Source organism: Pongo pygmaeus, chromosome 17 (genome assembly GCF_028885625.2).
Source record: "Pongo pygmaeus isolate AG05252 chromosome 17, NHGRI_mPonPyg2-v2.0_pri, whole genome shotgun sequence".
Classification (NCBI taxonomy): domain Eukaryota; kingdom Metazoa; phylum Chordata; class Mammalia; order Primates; family Hominidae; genus Pongo; species Pongo pygmaeus.
In genome coordinates, this window is record NC_072390.2 from 20,503,912 (window position 1) to 20,517,902 (window position 13,991).

The 13,991-nt window shown below is 46.1% G+C and overlaps 1 protein-coding gene across 6 annotated transcripts in view; it reads right to left on the bottom strand.

Moving 5' to 3' along the window:
* The window catches only part of LOC129018826 (uncharacterized), a 52,431-nt gene that overhangs the window by 14,299 nt on the left and 24,141 nt on the right, over positions 1-13,991 (bottom strand). For 2 of the 6 annotated variants that reach the window (XM_054460792.1, XM_054460794.1), the window contains 2 exons: positions 7,108-7,291; positions 5,343-5,401 (listed from right to left, as the gene is read on the bottom strand). In XM_054460792.1, the coding sequence (XP_054316767.1) occupies positions 5,388-5,401; positions 7,108-7,291 (198 nt within the window). In that variant the 3' untranslated portion in view covers positions 5,343-5,387. Of the gene's footprint in view, positions 1-5,099; positions 5,257-5,342; positions 5,402-5,480; positions 7,292-13,991 lie in introns of those variants that run through there. The other 4 variants (XM_054460793.2, XM_054460796.2, XM_054460795.1 and 1 more) reach the window with 3 other exon arrangements.

Genomic DNA, 13,991 nt, shown 5'->3' on the forward strand with positions numbered 1-13,991 from the left:
TGAGAGCCTGGCAGGATGAGTCCGGCTAAGAGGCTGAATGCAAGGCTGGCTTACTAGAAGGCTGGCCTAGTGGCTTGCTGCATGGGCGGCTTAGCGAAAGGCTGTTGAGGAGGCTAGCCAAGTAGCAGGTTGTCTGGCTGGGCGAGAGGCTTGCTGAAAGACTGTTTCAAACACTGGTTGCGTGGAAGGCTGATCTTGAAGCCGGCTGGCTAGAAGGATGGCTTACAGGATTGCCGAGTGGCTCACTGAGAGTCTGGGTGGCTAAGAATCTGGCTACAATTCTGGCCGGGTTGGTGGTGGGCTAGGAGGCTTGTCAAGAGGCAGGCAGGCTGGATGGTCAGAGAGGCTTGCTGGATGCTGTCCGATACATGGGCTGCATGAGAGGCTGGTCTTGAAGTTTGCTGGCTGGGAGGCTGGCTTAGAGGGTTGGCTGTGAGGCTGGATGGTGGGCTCCAGAAAGCCTGTTTGAGAGGCTGTCTGTCTGAGACGCTGCCTTAAAAGCATTCTAAATGGTCTGCAAGGTGCCAGGCTGGTGGAGTCTGGCTAGGAGGCCGAATGGAAGGCTAGCTTGTTAGGGTTCTGGCCTCGAGTCTGGCTGCACTGGAGGCTAAATGAGAGGCATTTAAAAGGCTGGCCGAGTGTCCGTTTGTCTGGGTGGGCCGGAGGCTTGTTGGAATGCTGTTCAAAACACTGGCTGCACGGGACGCTGGTCACGAGGCTCGCTGGTTAGGAGGCTGGCTTAGTGGCTTGAGGGGCTTTTTGAGAAACAGGATGGCTGAAAAGGTGGTTAAGTCTCCTTCTGGCAGGCTGGCTGGCTAGGAAGCTGGCCCAGAGGAAGGTAGGCTGGGAGTCCAGGAGTCTTGCTGGGAGGCTGGCCGAAACGCTGGCTGCCTAAGAGGCTGCTATTGAGCCTGGCTGCCTACATAGCTGGTTTAGAGGCTTGCTGAGTGGCTGGATGAAAGGCGAAGTAAGAGGCTGCTATTGAGCCTGGCTGCCTACATAGCTGGTTTAGAGGCTTGCTGAGTGGCTGGATGAAAGGCGAAGTAAGAGGCTGCTATTGAGCCTGGCTGCCTACATAGCTGGTTTAGAGGCTTGCTGAGTGGCTGGATGAAAGGCGAAGTAAGAGGCTGATGGGTTGCGAGTCTCGCCAAGAGCCTGTGTGAGAGGCTGAGAGGCCACATCACATGCTTGTGGAAAGCCTAAGGGCCCAGCAGGCTGAGTCCGGCTAGCAGGATGGGTGGGAGGCTGGCTTACTAGGAGGCTGACATAGAGACTGGCTGTAGGAGAGGCAGGCCAGGCTCAGAGGCAATCTTAGAGGCTTACTGAGTGGCTGGTTGTCTGGCCTGGCTAGAGGCTTGCTGAAAGGCTGGCGAAGATGCTGGCTGTGTGGGAGGCTGGTGTTGAGGCTGGCTGGTTAGCTTGCTGGCTTAGAGTCTTTCTCAGCAGTTTGCTGGAAGGCTGGCCAAGAGGCTGGTGGCCTGGGAGGCTGGTCTAGAGGATGGGAGTTTAGGAGGCTTGCTTACAAGCCTTGCTGAATTGCTTTATGAGAGTCTGGCTCACCGGCAGACAGGCCGAGAGACTGTGGGAGAGGGCGGCTGTCTGTCTGAGATGCTCCTGTAAAGAACTGCTAAAAAGTTTCCTGAGAGCCTGGCAGGATGAGTTTGGGTAAGAGGCTGAACACATGGTTCGTTAGGATGCTGGCATACAGGCTTGCTGCATAGGAGGCTAAGCAAAAGGCTACTGAGAAGCCTGGCCATGTGGCAGGTTGTCTGGCTGGACGAGAGGCTTGCTGGAAGGCTGTTCCAAACAGCCTGCGTGGAAGGCTGGTCTTGAGGCTGGCTGGCTAGAAGGATGCCTTACATGCTTGCTGAGAGGCTCACTGAGAGGTTGGTTGGCTGAGAAGCTGGCTAAGATTCTGGCCGGCATGGTGGCTGGCTAGGAGGCTTGCCAAGAGGCAGGCAGGCTGGATGGTCAGAGAATTTCCTTGGGAGGCTGATGGCATTTGAGGCTGGTCTGGAGGATAGCAGATTTCAAGGCTGGCTGACAGTCTTGCTGAAAGGCTGCATGAGAGCCTGGTGCACAGGTAGACTGGCTGAGAGCCTGTGTGAGAGGCTGTTTGTCTGTCTGAGAGGCTGCCATAAAGGCTTGCTAAAAAGCTTCCTGGGAGTCTTGCAGGATGTGTCTGGCTAAGAGGGTAAATGCAAGGATGGCTTGTTAGGAGGTTGGCCTAGTGGCTTCCTGCATCAGAGGCTAACCAAAAGTCTGACGAGGAGGCTGACCAAGTGGCAGTATGTCTGGCTGGGTGAGAGTTTTGCTGGAAGTCTGTTCAACACAGTGTCTGCACTGGAGGCTGGTCTTGAGGCAGGCTGGCTGAGAGGATGGCTTACAGGCTTGCTGAGAGGTTTGTTGAGAGGCTGGGTGGCAGAAAAGCTGGCTAAGAGTCTAGCCAGCATGCTGGCTGGCTGGGAAGCTTGCCAAGAGGCAGGCAGGCTGAATGGCCGAGAGGCTTGCTGGGAGGCTGTCTGAGACGTTGGCTGCAGGAGGGGCTGGGCTTGAGGCTTGCTGGCTGGGAGGCTGGGTGAGAGGCTTTCTGTGAGGCTGGCTGGTAAGCTGGCATAGAGCCTGTTTGAGAGGCTGTCTGTCTGAGAGGATGTTTTAAAGGCATGCTAAAAGGCCTGCTTGAGCCCAGCAGGCAGATTCCAGTTAAGAGGCCAAACGGAAGGTGGTTTGTTAGTAGGCTGACCTAGAGTCTGCCTGCATTGGAGCCTAAACGAGAGGCTAGTTAGGAGGCCATCCAAGTGGCAGGTTGCATGGCTGTGTGGGAGGCTTGTTGGAAGGCTGGTCGGAATGCTGTCTGCTTGGGAGGCTGGTCGTGAGGTTGGTTGGCTAGGAGGCTGGCTTAGAGGCTTGTTGAGAGGCTTTTTGAGAGGCTGAATGGCCAAGAAGTAGGCTAAGATTCTTGCTCACAGGCTGGCTGGCTAGGAGGCTGGCCCAGAGGCAGGCAGACTGGAAGGTCAAGAGGCTTCCTGGGAGGCTGGCCAAGACTCTGGCTGCATGGGGCTGCTGGTCTTGAGCCTGGCTGGCTACATGGCTAGCTTAGAGGCTTGCTGAGAGGCTTCTTGAGAGGCTGCTTGGCTGAGAAGCCAACTAAGAGTCTGATTGGCAGGTGGGCTGGGTGGTTAGAAGACTGGCCAAGAGACAGGCAGGGTGGATGTCCAAGAGGCTTGCTAGGAGTGTGGTCGATATGATGGCTGCACGGGAGGCTGGCTTAGAGGCTTCTTGAGAGGCTGGATGGCCAAGAACTTGGCTAAGATTCTTGCCAATGGGATGGCCAGGTAGGAGCCTGGCCCAGGGGCAGGCAGGCTGTGTAGCCAAGAGGCTTGCTCAGAGGGTAGCCCAGACACTGAATGCATGTAAAACTGGTCTGGAGCCTGGCTGGCAACATTATTGGCTTAGAGGCTTGCTGAGAAGCTAGACAACAGGCTGGATAAGATGCTGGCTGGTTAGGAGTCTGGCTGAATCCTGTATAAGAGGTTGTCTGAGAAGCTACCTTAAATGCTACTTAAATCACTTGCTGAGAGCCTGGCAGGGTGAATTTTGCTAGGAGGCTAGGTAGAAGGCTGTGTTTTAGGAGGCTGGCCTAGAATCCGGCTGCATTGGGAGGCTGGCCATGAAGCTAGCTAGCAGGCGGGCTGAGTGGCAGGTTTTCTGGCTGGGCAAGTGGCTTGCTGGAAAGCTGTTTGAAACAGTGTCTGCATGGGAGGCTGGTCCTGAGGCTGGCTGGCTGGGAGGCCGACATAGAGGCTTGCTGAGAGGTGTTCTGAGAGCCTGGATGAGTGGCTGGTTGGCTGGCAGGGAGCCTGTGTGACAGGCTGTCTGTCTGAGAGGCTGCCTTAAGTGCTTGCTAAAAGACTTGCTGAGAGTTTGGCAGGCTGAGTCCGGCTAAGAGGCTGGGTGGCAGAACGGTTTGTTAGGTGGCTGGTCCAGAAGCTGTCTTCATGTGAGGCTAACCAAGAGGCCTCCTAGGAGGCTGGCCAAGTTGCAGGTTTTCTGCCCGGGTGATAGGCTTGTTGGAAGGCTGTTCGAAATGCTGGCTGCATGGAAGCCTGATCTTGAGGCTGGCCAGCTGGGAGGCTGCCCAAAAGGCTGCCTGAGAGTCTGTCTTAGAGGTTTACTGAGAGACTGGTTGGCTGGGAAGTCAGCTGAGAGCAAAAAATATGTCACTTCCTAGCTTCTTCTCCAATATTTAGATGATTTGCCTCAATCAAAAGCACACTGAGGAAGTTAACCTGTGTGTTAAGCATTGACTTTTTTCCTTCTCCACTGCAGGGCTCAGGGACCAGGATAATTTTCTTACTCTAGTACAGAATTTCTCAACTACTTTCCATTCATCATACATACTAAATCTGTTTGGCACACTGACCATCACTAATTTCTCCAAGATACTGTGAAAGCTGAAGGAGCAGTACTTTAGGACACATCCATCAACCCAACTTGAGAATCCTTATTCACGTTAGTATTCATCAGAATGATTAACTGCAAAACTTTGTAAAAACCTGATACACATACTAAATTCACACTTGATTCCAAACGCTTATTGCCTGACAACATAACACTTCACTCTACAGGGTATGACCATTGCTTGGTTCTTTGCAACAAAAGCTCCTAAGATGGTAGACAATCTCCAAATAGTGGTCACTCACTGTGACACTACCCAATGGCAAACAAAAAACGAGGGAAAAAATAAAGGCACACTTAGAGCAGTAATAAAATAAAATCATTCATTCAACGGAGACTTTTTAGATCTTTTCTATTAGGTTATGATATTAGTGTGCAGGCCACAGAGATACATTATGTGCCATTTTATGAACAGGATACATACAAATAAACATTAAGATTTAAATGTGTACAGTAGTTGCTATCCCTAAGTATTTAAAATGTGGCTACTTGGAACTGAAACATGCTGTGAGTATGAAACACACACCAATTGTCAAAGAATATATGCATGTAACATAGAGAACATGAAAAGCTTCATTGTGTATTTACTTATAATAATTACCAGTTGAACTAGACAACTGAAAATCACGTATGTGGCTTACATTTGTGGTGCATGCTGTATTGATCTCAGATAGCAGTAGTCTTAAGTTCAACGTTTGAGTTATCCCCAGACTGCATGTGTTCATATTGATAAATCAAGGAGGGCCCATATTGAGCTTCTGCAAAATAATTTTTGGGGAGACTATGGCAGGAAGAGTTCTGTCATTTAAAAAGATTAAAATAATTTTTAAAAGCTTAGAAATTATTGATCTGTGCTTTTAAAAAGGATATCACAACTATTTTACCTGGTGTATTTGTTCGTGGCTGAGTAACTTCAGTTATACTGTGAGTCAGAAGTTCTGGTCTGTAAAAATAGAGTTGATATTAGTAATAAAGCATTTGTTTGTTTCTTTTTGTTTTTGCTTTTTGTTTTTTTTGTTTTTGAGACGGAGTCTTGCTCTCTCGCCCAGGCTGGAGTGCAGTGGCATGATCTTGGTTCACTGCAAGCTCCGCCTCCCGAGCTCACGCCATTCTCCTGCCTCAGCCTCCCAAGTAGCTGGGACTACAGGCACCCGCCACCACGCCCGGCTAATTTTTTTGTATTTTCAGTAGAGACGGGGTTTCACCATGGTCTCGATCTCCTGACCTCGTGATCCACCCGCCTCAGCCTCCCAAAGTGCTGGGATTACAGGCGTGAGCCACTGTGCCTGGCCAGTAATAAAGCATTTAGAGGAAACTTAAAGGCTTTTCTCACACAGCTGTGCATTGATAATTATTTTTAAATAAGGTTGATTCTGTCTTCATTTTATAGTTAAAAAAAATCATTTTGGTGACTTGACTTTGTTCTGAAAATGGCAATTCAGACATTCAGGTGAGACCACCTAGATGTCTCCAAAGTCATCTTATATTTAAGATAAATATGCAAGTCACTTCTCCCCAAACCAGCTCAATTTTATTTCTGAATCTTAGATAAACTGTCCCAAACCACAGCCAGAAGCAACTTGCTGCTTAAATGTTTCCTCTCCCTTGTGACTCAGTCCCGACAAACATACACAGATGCACAACCCCAATCAGGAAGCAACATTTACCCTTCAACCCTCCTTCCATGAGTAGAGAGAGGCCTTCTGTTTCTACCCCCTACACTCAAACTACCCAGTCTGTTACCCTTCAAAATCATGCCAGAATAAACCTTTCTAAAGATCCAAATTATTTTAAGAGGGATCTGCTTCGAGACTATTTAGTGACTGGTACTGTTTTTGTAGGATCTGAGGCCTTCCTCCACATAGCCACCCAAATCTATCCATGCAGTCCCATCATGCCCACATGGCACACCTTATTCCACACAGAATGGGTGAGGTATGTGAATATGTGAGCATATCTGACACTTCCCTGCCCCTACTTAGATGATTTCCTTTATTTAAAACACTTTCCCACTTTTCTATATGCATAAGTGACCCATCTGGGTATGCCATCCTTGCCTTCTCCCCTAAAAATGCTCAAAAATTCATTTCATTTTATTTTATTTTATTTTTTGGAGACAGAATCTTGCTGTGTCACCCAGGCTGGAGTTCAGTGGCATGATCTCGGCTCACTGCAACCTCCGCCTCCCGGGTTCAAGCAATTCTCCTGCCTCAGCCTCCTAAGTAGCTGGGACTACAGGCACCTGCCACCAAGCCTGGCTAACATTTTTTTCTATTTTTAGTAGAGATGGGGTTTCACTATATTGCCCAGGCTGGTCTTGAACTGACCTCGTGATCTGCCCACTTCAGCCTCCCAAAGTGCTGGGATTACAGGAGTGAACCACCATGCCTGGCCTCAACAATTCTTTATTGCATTTTTCTTTGTATTAAGCCTCCAAAGGACAGGGTTCTTGTTAGACCCAATTTTGCACATCTGATGCTTATAGTAAATAAATATTTGTTCAATAACTGAATCTAAATGTTAATGCCTCAATTTTAGTTGCCAAATATAGAGAAGTTGTGATAAGAGGGGAACCAAAGGCCTATCTTCATCAAATTAATCTTTTCTTAGTGAACACATTGAATTTATTTCTGTGGATTATCATCTTACCTTTTATAACAAATTTAATTTGACTACCCACTTGAATGATATTTTCCAGCCTTGGGATTCTATACCATGAGGGACTTCTGAGAGGAATGTTTTCTGGGCAGTCCTTCCATATACAGATCATTCGGAGGTGCCTCAAATTTTTGGTACAGAACAGTCTTGGCTTCAGTGCTCCCCAAATCTTCAGCTGAAAAAAATCAAAGCAATTCACGGGACTATGTTTGTGCTGAAATCAGATTTTAGTACAATCCACAGCAAGGCACATGTCAATTTTTTTTTTAAATTGGGAAGACTCTAGAAATGTACTAATTATTGAAACAGACAAAGGCAAGTAGAAATTATCGAAACAGCAAAGGCAAGTAGAAAGGATCCATCATTAACAGCCAGATTGAGGCAGATTTAAGTGTCCTAGTCCTAAGATAATCTTAATAGCTCTAAGATCTCAAAAGATTAATCTTTGTTTTTCAATATCCTAAGAAAGAAAAAGAGAAAGAAAAGCATGATATACAATACAGAACACAACCTAAGTACAACCTGGAAGTAGCCATTTGCTACTAACTGCTCCTGGCCGTGATAACCCTCCTCCATTGGCTGCTGCACACTGCTGTGTTTCAGGCTACGCTTTCATCTGCACCGCAACTATGAGATCAATACTCTTTACCCCTTCAACCTCGTGAGCACGCAATTTTAAAGGAACTAATATTCCACAATGAAGTCATGGAATGGGAAATAATAAAAGTTAGCAGAGGCTGGTTTAGATTAAAAGAGGCATAACAACTAAAGTTAATGCATAAGTTCATTTGGATCCAGATTTAAGGCAATACTTTTCAGATAAGGAGGAAATGAGATACTCTTCAGGTAAGTGAGGAAACTCAACTAAAAACCTCATATAAGCTCATACCAAAAAAATCATTCTGTATTTAGTCAGATGTATTGAGACTGCGGTTGTTCAGCAAAATCTCAGAATACAAAATTAATGTGCAAAAATCACAAACATTCCTATACACCAACACCACACAAGCAGAGGGCCAAATCATGAATGAACTCCCATTTCCCAATTGCTACAAAGAGAATAAAATCCCTAACAATCCAGCTACTAACAAGGGAAGTGAAGGACCTCTTCAAGGAAAAATACAACCACTGCTCAAGGAAATAAGAGGACACAAAAAAATAGACAAACATTCCGTGCTAGGCCAGGCATGGTGGCTAATGCCTGTAATCCCAGCTCTTTGGGAGGCTGAGGTGGGCAGATCACAAGATCAGGATTTCGAGACCAGCCTGGCCAATATGGTGAAACCCTATCTCTACTAAAAATACAAAAATCAGCCGGGCGTGGTGGCGGGTGCCTGTAGTCCCAGCTACTCAGGAGGCTGAGGCAGGAGAACAGCTTGAACCCAGGAGGCTGAGGTTGTAATGAGCCGAGATCGTGCCACTGCACTCCAGCCTGGGCAACAGAGTGAGACTCCGTCTCAAAAAAAATAAAAGAAAAAGAAAAAGAAAAACATTCCATGCTCACAGATAGGAAGAATTGATGTCATGAAAATGGCCATTGAATCTATAAAATAATTTATAGATTCAATGCTATCCTCATTAAGCTACCATTTAAATTCTTCACAGAATTTGAAAAAAATTATTTTAAAATTCATGAAACCAAAAAAGACCCTGAGCCTGAATAGCTAAGGCAATCCTAAGCAAAAAGAACAAAGCTGGAGGCATAATGCCATCTGACTTTAAACTGTAATACAAGGCTACAGTAACCAAACAACACAGTACTTGTAGAAAAACAGACACATAGAACAATGGAACAGAATAGAGCACTCAGAAACAAAACTGCACACCTACAACCATTTGATCTTCAACAATACTGTCAAAAACAAGCAATAAGGAAATAACTCCCTATTTAATAAGTGATGCTGGGAGAACTGGCTAGCCATATGCAGAAAACTGAAACTGGACCACTTCTTTACATTTTATATAAAAATTAACTCAAGATGGATTAAAGACTTAAATGTAATACCCAAAACTATAAAAATCCTAGAAGAAAATCTAGGCAATACCATTCAGGACACAGACATGAACGAAGATTTCATGACAAAAACTCCAAAAGCGATTGCACAAAAAGCAAAGATTGACAAATGGGATCTAATTAAACTAAAGAGCTTCTGCACAGCAAAAGAAACTATCATCAGAATAAACAGACAACCTAGAGAATAGGAGAAAATTTTTGCAATGTATCCATCTGACAAAGTTCTAATATCTGGAGTCTACAAGGAACTTAAATTTACAGGAAAAATCAACCCCATTAAAAAGTGGACAAAGAACATGAACAGACACTTCTTGAAAGAAGACATTTACGCGGCCAACAAACATATGAAAAGAAGCTCAAAATTATTGATTATTAGACAAATGTGAATCCAAACCACAATGAGATACCATTTCACTCCAGTCAGAATGGCAGTTATCAAAAAGTCAAGAAACAGCAGATGTTGGCAAGGTTGTGGAGAAATAGGAACACTTTTACAATGTTGGCAAGAATGTAAATTAATTCAACCATTGTGGAAGACAGTGTGGCAACTCCTCAAAGATCTAGAAGGAGAAATACTACTTGACCCAGCAATCCCAAAGCTAGGTATTACCCAAAGGCATATAAATCATTCTATTATAAAGACACATGCACACATACATTCACTGCAGCACTATTCACAACAGTAAAGACGTGGAATCAACCCCAATGCCCATCAATGATAAGACTGCATGAAGAAAATGTGGTGCATATGCACCATGGAATATCATGCAGACATAAAAAGAAACAAGATCATGTCATCTGCAGGGACATGGATTGAGCTAGAAGTCATTGTTCTCCGCAAACTAACACAGAAATAGAAAACCAACAACCACATATTCTCACTTATAAGTGGGGGCTGAATTACAGCACACGGACGCATGAGGGGTAACAACACACACTGGGACCTGTTGTGGGGGCAGGAGGAGGCAGAGCATCAGGAAGAATAGCTAATGGATACTGGACTTAATACCTGAGTGATGGGTTGATCTGTGCAGCAAACCACTAAGACACACATTTACCTATGTAACAAACCTACTCATCCTGCACATGGACCCCAGAACTTAAAAGTTAAAGGAAAAAAAAATAAACTTTAGTGCTGTCCAGAGATGCACACTGAACAGATAAAATGGTGTGATGGTTGTGATTTGCTTTATAATATTCCTGTAAAGAGAGCTAAATGGGCCAGGCGCGGTGGCTCACGCCTATAATCCCAGCACTTTGGAAGGCTGAGGCGGGTGGATCATGAAGTCAGGAGATCGAGACCATCCTGGCTAACATGCAGAAACCCCATCTCTACTAAAAATACAAAAAATTAGCTGGGCGTGGTGGCACGTGCCTGTAGTCCCAGCTACTTGGGAGGCTGAGGCAGGAGAATCACTTGAACCCAGGAGGCAGACGTTGCAGTGCGCCAAGATAGCACCACTGCACTCTAGCCTGGGCTACAACAGAGCAAGACTCCGTCTCAAAAAAAAAAAAAAAAAAAGGGAGACAAATGGATAGATGAACAAAATGTGGGACAATCTTAATGATCACAGAAATTGACTAATCAGTATTCTAGTGTTCATTATACTATTTTCTCTACTTTTGAATAGGTATAAAAATGGTAATTGAAAGATAAAAATAAATATACTAAACCTTGCTTTGAAACCACATCCAAACAGTACTCTAAAAAGAAAGATTCAAGTAATTTACAGTATATGTAGTTAAAAAATAACTACATGAATTCTGCAAACAGCACACAATTTGTGACCTAAGTGTGTAGTTGCCAACCGAGTTGCACCTAAAGCTGGTCTTTGAAGACTCAGGGAGTGCCATGCAGCCCACTTCAAATCCACAGGGAGGGCAGGGCTCCTCACCTAGGAGAGTTGGCTTCTGTGCACTGAAAGTCAAAGGGTTTGTTTCAGGAGAAGATGAGGGCCCCAAGGTCATAGGAATGCAGATCCCCACTGCAGCCTTCCTTGCTCATGACCGCTTGTGGCACTTCCAGGTGTGGAGCTTGTGGTACCTCCTGTGCCCCTAAATGTCACAATGCATGCTACATGACCAACAGCCTCAGACATTTCTGCTGGCTTAGAGAACACTTTAATGCCACAGATTCACTCTATGAATGTCTGTTGAGCACCTGCTTGAGAAGGAAGTAAGACAGGCACAATCTGGGTTGTCAGAGCTACTGTGCTGCAGTGGGTGGAAAAAAAGCCAGCAGCACTTTGTGGAAAATGAAAGGATGATGAGTCAGCAAGCCTCAAGGCTGAGGTGAGACAGTGCTCAGGGAAGACCTCTCCAATATGGTGATGTTGAAAACTGTGACACGAATAGAAAGGAGAGCCACAGAAAACCCTAAAGAAAGAGCGTTCCACAACCACCACCCCTCAGTGTGACAGTGCCAGGAAGCTGTGACTTGATTGGAAGAAAGGTACACAGACCACCACAGTGGCTGGCACAGAGCAAGCAATCCACAGAAGGGATGTGAGGATGGCAGAGGAACGGCAGGGGGTTCACCCATGCCCCTGCAGGCCCAGTCAGGGCCTATTAGTTTATTCCAGGTACAGTGGGAAGCCACTAACAGATGACAGACCAGAGAATGACAAGCTCCACCTTCTACTTTCAGTGAAACTGACCTGGCTGCTCTGTGGCATGGCTTTGACTGATTACTGGAGGGCAGTGAAGGAGGATGGGGTATGGTCTAGGATTTGTGTTTAGGGCAGAATCAGCAGGCCTTGCTAAGCTGGATGTGGGAAGAGGGGAAAGCAACACCTCAAGGTAACTTCTGGGCCTCTGGCCAGGGAGACCCCGAGACGAGTGTGTTGGAGGGGAATGGGGACTCTTCCTGGGATAGGTCAGGTCCCAGAAGGGGTCAAGCATGTGGATGAATACAAAGTTCCAGTGTGAGAATTTTCAGGGCCAGGAATGAGAGTCCTGAAGATACAGACAACGTATTATTTTTAAGATGTGGGCAGAGTGGGATTATTTTAGTTTTTGAGATAGCATCTTTCTCTGTCACCTATGCTGGAGTGCAGTAGCGTGATAAGGACTCACTGCAGCCTCAACCTCCTAGGTCACGCAATCTTCCCACTAAGTTTTTATTTTGTTTAAGAAATGTGGTCTTGACCTGCTGTGGTGGCTTGCGTCTGTAATCCCAGCATTTTGGGAGGCTGAGACGGGTGGATTACTCAAGCCCAGGAGTTGGAGATCTGCCTGGGCAGCTGCTGGGGTCTGTCCCGCAGACCCTGACCCAACTACAGATGAGTAAGGTACACTGACACAGATACTCTGCTTGTCAGTCTGGCTGAGAGTCCAGGCCGCTTACAGACTCCCAGGAGAGTGCTGTAAACAATTGTGACTGAGGCCTGACTCGCTGGCCTTCCCCCCACCCTCCTCTCCCGAGACAGCCATCCTCCCCGTGAATGATCAAAGGAACTTTACTTTTAAAACCACATGAGTAAACAAGCTATTCAGATAAACTACTCTACATTCCTATGTATCTACTCTAAGTTATTTACTCAAGGTAAGAATTAGGCTGCCTTCAGCCATATCTATTACTGGAACTTATGCAAACTCCACCCCTGGCCTTCCAGAAGGTTTGCGTCTATTATAACTATCTTGAAAATTTTTCCCACCAGCCTGACTGAACTCCCACAGGCAGCATAGCAAGACCCTGTCTCTACCAAAAAAAGGAGGATGAATTCATGGGAGGCAATTTTTCCACAGACCATGGATGGGAGGGATGGTTTCAGGATGATTAAAGTGCATTACATTCATTGTGCACTTTATTTCTATTATTATTACTTTCTAATAAATAATGAAATAATTATACAACTTACCATAATGTAGAATCCTTACCGTAATGTAGAATCAGCAGGAGGCCTGAGCTTGTTTTCCTGTAACTATACAGTCTCATTTGGGGGTGATGGGAGACAGTGACAGATCATCAGGCATTAGATTCTCATAATGACAGCACAACCCAGATCCCTGGCATGTGCAGTTCACAACAGGGTTCACACTCTTATGAGAATCTAATGTTGCCTCTGATCTGACAGGAGGCAGAGCTCAGGTGGTAATGCCAGCAATGAGGAGGGGCTGTAGATACACACGAAACTTCACTCGCTAGCCACTGCTCACCTCCTGCTGTGCGTTCCAGGGGTTGGGGATCCCTGCTCAAGTACATTTGAAAGGATCCACCCCACGCCAGTCTTTATAGTCATCTTTACTGCCATAGTGGTTAAGTAGAGCTGCCACTTAGCTCCCAAGACAGGTGCCTCAGCTTGCATTTCATCACAATCAACAAGTGGTAGCTTCATTCATTGTGAGGTCACTTCCTATAAATTACCAGCATTCCATTTCTGATTGGCAAGAAGCTAAGCACTTCTACTTAGATAACCAAACCTATGCCCAAATCCCATCTTTGTGGGGCTATCTCCTGGTACCCTTCCTAGCATCAGTTTTCTATCTGTCAGAGTCCGATCAGGAGACACAAATCACTCAAAATATAAACTGGTATTTTTTTTCTTTTTTGAGACAGAGTCTCGCTCTGTTGCCCAGGCTGGAGTGCAGTGGCACGATCTCGACTCATTGCAACCTCCGCTTCCTGAGTTCAAGCAATTCTCCTGTCTCAGCCTCCCAAGTAGCTGGGACTGCAGGAGCCCGCCACTACACCCGACTAATTTTTGTATTTTTAGTAGAGACAGGGTTTCACCATATTGGTCAGGCTTGTCTCAAACTCTTGACTTCAGGTGATCCACCTGCCTCAGCCTCCCAAACTGCTGGGATTACAGGCTTGAGCCACCGCGCCCGGCCTAAACTGATAAAGTTTAATATAAATAAG